General features: G+C 43.2%; 1 protein-coding gene and 1 long non-coding RNA gene across 4 annotated transcripts in view; one reads left to right on the forward strand and one right to left on the reverse strand.

The window, feature by feature from the left end:
• The window catches only part of LOC117738823, a 4,801-nt gene extending 4,174 nt beyond the window's left edge, over positions 1–627 (reverse strand). The window contains exons 1-2 of one of the 2 annotated variants that reach the window (XR_004610117.1): positions 483–627; positions 19–76 (exon numbers count right to left, since the gene is read on the reverse strand). This is a non-coding gene — a long non-coding RNA (uncharacterized LOC117738823). The remainder of the gene's footprint in view (positions 1–18; positions 77–482) is intronic. The other variant, XR_004610116.1, reaches the window with a different exon arrangement.
• A 1,681-nt stretch (positions 628–2,308) lies between these two features.
• LOC117738778 (C3a anaphylatoxin chemotactic receptor-like) lies at positions 2,309–8,117 on the forward strand. Of its 2 annotated transcripts, none has more exons than XM_034544900.1 (3): positions 2,309–2,511; positions 6,058–6,233; positions 7,005–8,117. In XM_034544900.1, the coding sequence occupies exons 2-3, from the start codon at positions 6,060–6,062 to the stop codon at positions 7,893–7,895; spliced, it is 1,065 nt and encodes a 354-aa protein (XP_034400791.1). In that variant the 5' UTR covers positions 2,309–2,511; positions 6,058–6,059; the 3' UTR covers positions 7,896–8,117. The 2 variants fall into 2 exon arrangements, with proteins under 2 accessions (XP_034400791.1, XP_034400792.1); XM_034544901.1 differs by lacking the exon at positions 2,309–2,511 and adding an exon at positions 5,765–5,880.
• Positions 8,118–9,163: the final 1,046 nt, after the last annotated feature.

Genomic DNA, 9,163 nt, shown 5'->3' on the forward strand with positions numbered 1-9,163 from the left:
ACAGGGAACTATACTGACCTTGCATCAGAGCGATGAGCAAAGTACCAGCCGCCAGAACAACACCCATCTCAGCTGTCTAAATCCAAGATGAACAACATTCAACATTTAAACAAAAAAAGAAAATGTACATAAATGAAAAGAAAAAAACAACAATAACAAAATATAATAATATATAATATAATATAATTAACTCTGACTACAGTTGAAGGATAAATAATTCTGAGAAGGAAATACGGGAGATTTTGTAGATATTCTGTCATTTAATGTAATTTAAAATGATAAAAAATCGATTGTACAGCAAATGCAAACGAAATCCAGACAGATACATGAAGATGAAAATTCCCACTAGAGAAACATTTTAATAGTTTTACCAAACACAATAATTAGTCAACAGACATTTAAAGTCGAGTTATTTAAGGAAAACCTCATTTCCACCTTCTCCTCCCACACAAAAACACACGTTCAGATATTTTATTGTTTACCTGTCGAGTGACGATCAGCAGTTGATCAAAATCTGAGTTTTTCTGCGATTGTTTTTGTGCAGCGAAAGGGGAATGAATATTTAAAAAGGGAAGTTTATTATTGGGTCTGTGGTGAAATCGTGCCTGTGTGTGTGTGTGTGTGTGTGTGTGTGTGTTGCATTAATTCAGATGGCACAGTGTTTAAACTGATGTCTGCAGGAAAAGAGAGCTGGACTTTAGATCGCAAAGGGAAAACTTTTATATTATTTTGAAAAGTGTTATTTATTATTATTATTTAATTCAAATTATGTACAAATTAGTTTTACATTTTTTTCTAAAAACAAGAGTCTCCACCTCAGTTGTACTTGAGCTGAACGCTAACATCACAAATGCTTCTCACAATCACAACACGGTCAACGTTGACATTCATAAATAATATTTCTTTTAAATTCCATTCACCTCCATTGTTCTGGAGTGGATGCTGGCATCTTGGAGACGTAAACAAAAGTCTCGACAGCACTAGATACCTCTGAAGGTGCATGAAAAACAGTGTGTTTTTCACATTTTCATATTCAAATTTTAACAAACCTGATATAAAACAACACTTTGTTCTTCTACTGGCTTCAAAATCTGGCGAATCACAAAGAAGCAACTCCAACTTCCACCGCTAGAGGGCAGCAGAAACAGGTCAATACGCCAAGTTAGACACTGTCGTATTGACTGCTGGGAATCTATATTTGTATTAAATACTTATGAGGGTTATTATGTACATAATGCATTCCTTTGTCCAACACACACACACACACACACTCTTACTATAATCTTAATCTACACGTTTATTTCTTAATCTGTAACCCACTCACACACAAACACACATCTACACTGTATGCACTATACGTGTGCACAACATATATAATTCATACAGAGTTTTAGAGTGAATACACATCTTATTTCATCCCATTTGAGGAGAAATTATGAATTTAAATGACTAGAGATGTGTGTAAAACATGTAAGACAGTCTCTTCTGAAATATGCGTTGCAGCTGTTTGTTGAATGACTTCCTCTCTTTGTGAGGACAATATTTTTTTATCGTGACCTTTTGTGCAACATCGGGAGGCAGCGAGCTCAGTTTAGCGCGACCTGATTGGCCGGAGAGGACCAACGAAAGAGGAAAGGACGTTGAGACATTTCTTGGTTGACAGTGTGAAAAGGAAGGAAGAAGCAAACCCCAAAGTGCTTTCTTTAACCGGAACTGGAAGTCGCGTTGACTCTCTCTGCACCATCGAGCTTGTTATTTTATTATTAATACTCCTAATACGTCACGATGAACACAACATTTGGTTGAAATCGCTCCTTGGAGGAAACCAGTAATTCCTCTTTAAAGAGTGATAATTAACTCGTTAAATTGGGCGTTCATGTTATTCAAAGTCACACGATGGATCGTTTTGTTTTTACATGAGGGGAAATGAAGATTATCTAAAGTTATCATGTTGTAATAACACACGGTCGTCGGCCCCCGAATGGAGGAACCTGATTGGCTCTCGGCCTCCGTCTGATTAACACAAGACGGTCATCCGCTCTCTCTGTTTAGGTCTGTGTGTGTGTGTGTGTGTGTGTGTGTGTGTGTGTGTGTGTGTGTGTGTGTGTGTGTGTACAAAGAGACAAAGTGAGTGTGAAGGAAATGAGAAGCATTCAGAAGATGCAGCCAGACATAAAACGAGAGAGAGACAAAGAGGAAGGGTTTGTGTGTGCGTGTGTGTGTGTGTGTGTGTGTGTGTGTGTGTGTGCGTGTGTGTGTAAGAGAGAGAGAGAGAGAGAGGAGGGGATGGGGGGGGGGCATTAACACACACAAACACATGTCCAGCTTTTGGTAATAAAACCACTTGAAGTAACAGTGATACAGGGCAGCTCACACACACACACACACACACACACACACACACACACACACACACACACAGACAGACACACACGGCTCACGAAGATGCATCTCCACTTCTGTCTCTGACTACTGAAAGCGAAGCAGCCGACTTCACTGCTGCGACCGCAGGTGAGAAATTAGGACATCTTTCCCCTCAAACTTTCTTTATTGTACTAATAAAAAGCTGATATTTAAAATCATAACTCTGAGGAGGTTGTTCGTGGTTTTCGACGAATCGGAGGTACATCGAACATTGTTGACCTTTGACTGGTAATGGTGATGTAGCCCATAAATAATAAATAATAAGCACACGGTAGTAGAGTGCAGCTTTTAGGCCGCGCGTGTTTGTGACGATAAACGTCATCCAATCACTTTAAAGCCATGCAGAACCCACGACGTGTAGAATAATCAATCAATTATTTCTGAAAAAAATTAGTTTTATTCACTTTACTTCATGACTTCATTGTCACTTCAGGGTCAGGTGCAATGCTGGGAGAAGAAATACTAAAAAATACTTGTAAAATGTAAAATAATCTGTTATTTTAACATTGTATTGTTGTGTTTTACTTTTTTTTAATATAAAAATGGAAAAAGAAAAAAAAAAGTTGTTTTCCTTCGCAAATTGTTTTATTTTAGTGGTTTTCACACGGATCATATTTCTATATTTTATTTATTTATTTTTTATCAGCTGAAATTCGCACGAGCAATTTTTTCAAAACCATTTATTTTCTGCGGCTCGACATAATCCGCCTACGGAGCGACAGCTCGAGAGTGGTTGTCGTGTTTATTCCGATTAAACCACCACAGTTACTGGTGAACCGGAGCTCTGTGGTGGTTTGAACTGCAGCGTGCAGCGTGCAGCGTGCAGCGTGCAGCGTGCAGCGTGCAGCGTGCAACGTGCAGCGTGCAGCGTGCAGCGTGCAGCGTGCAACGTGCAGCGTGCAGCGTGCAGCGTGCAGCGTGCAGCGTGCAGCGTGCAGCGTGCAGCGTGCAACGTGCAGCGTGCAGCGTGCAGCGTGCAGCGTGCAGCGTGCAGCGTGCAGCGTGCAGCGTGCAGCGTGCAGCGTGCAGCGTGCAGCGTGCAACGTGCAACGTGCAGCGTGCAGCGTGCAGCGTGCAGCGTGCAGCGTGCAGCGTGCAGCGTGCAGCGTGCAGCGTGCAGCGTGCAGCGTGCAACGTGCAACGTGCAGCGTGCAGCGTGCAGCGTGCAGCGTGCAGCGTGCAACGTGCAACGTGCAACGTGCAGCGTGCAGCGTGCAGCGTGCAGCGTGCAGCGTGCAGCGTGCAGCGTGCAACGTGCAACGTGCAGCGTGCAGCGTGCAGCGTGCAACGTGCAGCGTGCAGCGTGCAGCGTGCAACGTGCAGCGTGCAGCGTGCAGCGTGCAGCGTGCAGCGTGCAGCGTGCAACGTGCAGCGTGCAACGTGCAGCGTGCAGCGTGCGGCTGTGCACACACACACACACCCACACACACACAGGTAGTATTTCCTACAGTAGCCTATAGTCATTAGCATTGTATTTAAATTGTTGTGGACAAAAGGGACTCACCCTTTATTAATCATTTTGTTTTGTTTGGCCACATTGCACACGTGCAACGTCGAGAAAGGGAAGGGTTTGATTTAAAATAAATGTAACTTTATTTTTAGAGTCAGACAGAGTATAAAATGTTTAATTAAAATTATCAATATGAAGTCCTGCCCTCGATGGACTGGCGGCCTGTCCAGGGTGTCCCCTGCCTTCGCCCTATGTCAGCTGGGATAGGCTCCAGCGCCCCCGTGACCCTAATGAGGATAAGCGGTGTTGAAAATGGATGGATGGAATATGAAGTCCTTTTTAGAAATATATATATATATATTTATATATATGTATATATATATATATATATATATATTTATATAAATATATATATATATATTTTTAAAGAGCAAGGTTTTTAAACGTTGGACCTTTGCACCGTGTTGAGCAGCTTCATGAGATAAGCATGATAAATAAATAATTATAACTGTTGACTTACATAAAAGACGGTTTCCGGAGAGCATTATAAACGCCGAATGAACAACACTGTTATCTCGAATTATATTAATTAGGTCTTTTCTTTTCACATGTACGCACATTGTGTGGTATATTTGGCTTTTAATTATCCTTATCGTGTAGCTATTTGAACAAATGATCTTTTCTAATCCTATTAGGTCATAATTAAATTATTTATTTTCTTTACAAAATAATCGTGCCGTGATTCCATAATCACGTTTATATTCCGAATCAGTGTGTTCAAACTATATTTTCTATTTACATGGAGATAATTAATGAAACCGACTACTCCATATTTTTATTAATATCAAATGGAAATATTTCAGATGGCTTGTGTATCATTAAATACACATACTTAGCTCCGCCCTCTTGTGTCACTTCTGGCTGATGGCCAGTGGCTCCTCCCCCCTTGTATTTCCAGCATCTTTGTTCACCCCAGTCCCATCTTTATATGTGAAGTTGTTGTTTCAACTGACACAGATGTCATTAGGGATGCTAATTAGCCAAATGACGGACCTGAGATGTCACGAGCTATACGTTAATAATTAAGCTGTTGTGCACGTTTTTTTGTTGTTTATTTTAATTGCCAACATTTTGTTTCGATGACGCTCAACAATTACACAAACAACGTCCATCGCGTTTATGACAGTGGTAACAAATTTATAGCACAAACACACCCCAATGCATTGTAAGCCATTAATCCTACACACACACACCCTGAAATTCGCGGAAACTCAATGACTCAAAGCTGGTTGTATCGGACTTGTCATGCACCTCCACTCATCGGTCTATTTTCAGAGCGTTATTTGCAGATCGAGGCTTGTGATTTGGAAAAAGTTCAAGTAAAGAAGAGAGACGTCTTTCTTGCACTTTTTTGGGGGGATGTTTTCAGGCACGAAAGTAAAACAGGAAGTAAAACCCGAACCCACGCTCGGTCCAGAACCTTCGAAGAGAGAAAACAGGAAGGAAACACAGGGACTTTTCTTCGTAATGAAGAAGTTGAATAGTTTACCACACACAGGCTATTCTTAATGATGATGCCGGATGGAGCAACAAAAAATGGTCAAAAATTAAAATTAAATCACAATTTTAGGTGCCTCGTTTGTCATTAAACTCATATTTCCCCCTAATTAAGGCTGACTACCTTGTGATTGACAGGTCTTTGACACGGCGTTGATCAATCTGGGAGCGGTCTGTGTGTTCGTATTACAACTTTAAATCGTTGAAAGATGATTGTAACATTTTGTTTGCCTAAAAAAATGTGTCTCTTTCGGCCAATGGCTCCAATGGCTCCAATGGCTCCAATGGCTCCAATGGCTCCAATGGCTCCTCCCACTTTCTATCTACCCATTCCCAGCGCTCGCACCACACACACCTTTTATATATGAAGTTGGATTTTGTGGTTTCGGCTGATACAAGTTTCCTGCTAAGCTTGTTGACTAATATATCTCTAATATATCTTTGACAGTGTAATATAAAACTTTATTCATAGATACAAATCTAATCTTTATCAAATCTCTCCTTCCGCAACAAAATTCAAGATTCATGAGCAAATTAATAATCAAATAAAAAACATTTTCTTCTCTAAAATTGCACAAAAGAATTTTCCCAATTCATCGGTAACATTTCGATTTCCTGTTTTCCAGCAATGTCCCTCAACGCCTCCCTTCCCGTCCTCGCGCCTCCCGAGGACGACCGGGCGACCTCGGTGGACGTCGACGCCCTCATGGACAACGTCTCCATCGTCCTCTACAGCCTGACCGTGGTCATCGGCATCACGGGGAACTCCCTGGTGATCTGGGTGGCCGGGTTCAAGCTCAAGGTGGATTCACAGTGTGTGAAATAAAATACATGTTCGCCTGAAGCTTCTTGTGCTGTTAAATATACATTATTATACAAGTTAGAATTTAATGGCTCGTGCAAGGACAAATAATCTTCTTTTTTTTTACCGGTAAATTGCTTAAAATTTAAACCCACCTGGAAATGACTCATTTTAAGAAATCTGAATTTGTATCAATTTGTTCCGTTAGCATGAGGAAAGTAGAAAAATAGCCTGTTTTAATTATTGTAATAGTATAATGCAGCAGGGAGATGGCCTCCAGCTATATTTCAAGATTTTGAAACGTAATTTTATAATTTGTTTAATCATTAAAAGAAGGCTTAGTGGTTAATGACAAATTATTTTAAAGTGGTGTGACAAATTCACAACACATTTATTTTTGCTTTAGAGTGACGGGAGTGGAGATATAGCTCAGTACTAAAAGATTTTTATAATTACGAGTGTCATAGTGTGAATATCACACGCCTAAATAGATAGATATTAAATATATATGTGAAAAGATATCCTGCATTCTGTAAATCAACTCTATACTTTTATACTCAAATAATCTTTTAGCCCAACCGTGATGTTTTTTAACTTTTTTAAATCAATTGTTTCCATCGCTTACGAACACATTAAATGTTACGAAGTCGTGGTCCTCTCAGTGAGATCACGTAGTTTTTTTTACCCGCGGACTTCTACAGACTCCTTTAAGAAGCAATTATCCTTGTTCCCTTCTTCATTCCCTTTCCTTGTTCCCTCCTTCCTCCTCAGCCCAAGGTCACCAACGTGTGGCTGGTGAATCTGGCCATCGCGGACCTCATCTTCTGCTTCACGCGAGTCTTCTCCCTCGCCAAGAAGCTCCTCTTCGACGACTGGCCCTTCGGCGTCTTCGTCTGCAAGTTCAACGGCTTCTTCAAGTACGCCAACATGTTCTGCTCCGTCTTCCTGCTGGCGGTGATCAGTCTGGACCGAGCGCTCTGCATCTGGCGGCCCGTCTTCACCAAGCGGCGCCGCACCCTGTGGGCCGCCAGGGCGGTGGCCGTCTGCGTGTGGAGCGCCGCCGCCGTCTTCAGCGCGCCGTACTTCGTCTACCGCCAGGTGTACCGGAAGAACAACCTGACCAAGTGCTCTCTGGAGGTGAAGGAGCCCGACGGCGCCAGCGGCGCCAAGCTGGCTCTCTACTCCATCCGCTTCCTGTGCGGCTTCCTGCTGCCGTTCGCAGGCATCCTCGTCTGCTACGTCCTGGCCGGGATCGGCATCCGACGCACCCGCCTGGTGGGGAAGACCCGCCCCCTGCGCATACTCGCGTCACTCGTCGTGGCCTTCTTCCTGTGCTGGGCGCCGTACCACTGCCTCCTGCTGGTGAAGATGGTGGACAGCAAGAACGCGGTGGCGAAGATCTGGCACCCTCTGGCGAGGGGCGTGGCCTACTTCAACAGCTGCGTGAACCCGCTGTTGTACTTCTGCATGGGGCTGGACGTGAGGGGGCGGTTCAGGCAGAGTCTGGCGGGGGTGTACCGCAGGGCTCTGGCGGACGACGTGGACGGACAGACGACCCAGTCCAACGAGCGCTCTCTGGACGACAGCGGCGGGTCCAGACACACGTGCGTCGTCGCGGCGGGACGGAGTCAGGCGACAGCGCTGGACGAGGCTGAAGTCTGAGTCCGCCTCCAGAGCGTCGAAGGTCCACCCTGATGTTTGTTCACGCAGTTAAATCGTCTTTAACGATACAATTTATGAATTTAGTTAGTAACTAAATCATCCTTTTTTTGACTGGATACATTTGTGATTGGTAGTAGTGCAATACGGTCAAGATGAGTCATCTAACACATTATATTTAAAGATACATTTTGATAAATAAATAGTCAAAAAATGACACACATATACGAAGTCAGACCATTATTATATTTATGGAGCTGAGCATTTTCTGAGGCACGCGAGTAACTCTTTAACACCCCAAGTGCATTTCATAGACTGTATGTAAGAGGTGAAAATAGTTGTCATGACATCGCCCACGGACGGACTGTAATTTAGAAACCTTGAGTTTGACGTTTTGCAGCTCAATTAGAGAGGCGACCTGTCAATCACCTTGTAGCCGCGCCCTAAAGCATCCACTGCTTCATGGTCTGTTTGACTCTAAATGTCCATAATTTACTAAATGAACATCACGCTGTATTGAAGAAGACTTGAAACTAGAGATTGAGACCAAAAACTCATGTAGAGTCATTTATATAGACTTCTATACAACCAGAGGAGTCGCCCCCTGGTGGTCAGGAGAGAGAATCCAGCTTTAACACATGAAGCATAGACTTCTATACAACCAGAGGAGTCGCCCCCTGGTGGTCAGTAGAGAGAATGCAGCTTTAACACATGAAGCATATACTTCTATACAACCAGATGAGTCGCCCCCTGGTGGTCAGGAGAGAGAATGCAGCTTTAACACATGAAGCATAGACTTCTATACAACCAGAGGAGTCGCCCCCTGGTGGTCAGTAGAGAGAATGCAGCTTTAACACATGAAGCATAGACTTCTATACAACCAGAGGAGTCGCCCCCTGGTGGTCAGGAGAGAGAATGTAGCTTTAACACATGAAGCATAGACTTCAATACAACCAGAGGAGTCGCCCCCTGGTGGTCAGGAGAGAGAATGCAGCTTTAACACATGAAGCATAGACTTCTATACAACCAGAGCAGTCGCCCCCTGGTGGTCAGGAGAGAGAATGCAGCTTTAACACATGAAGCATAGACTTCTATACAACCAGAGGAGTCGCCCCCTGGTGGTCAGGAGAGAGAATGCAGCTTTAACACATGCAGCAAAGACTTCTATACAACCAGAGGAGTCGCCCCCTGGTGGTCAGGAGAGAGAATGCAGGTTCAAGATTCTTTGAAAATAAGACACATGTGTAATCTATTGATACATATATTGTTTG

The sequence above is a fragment of the Cyclopterus lumpus genome, chromosome 11, assembly GCF_009769545.1.
Source record: "Cyclopterus lumpus isolate fCycLum1 chromosome 11, fCycLum1.pri, whole genome shotgun sequence".
Classification (NCBI taxonomy): Eukaryota; Metazoa; Chordata; class Actinopteri; order Perciformes; family Cyclopteridae; genus Cyclopterus; species Cyclopterus lumpus.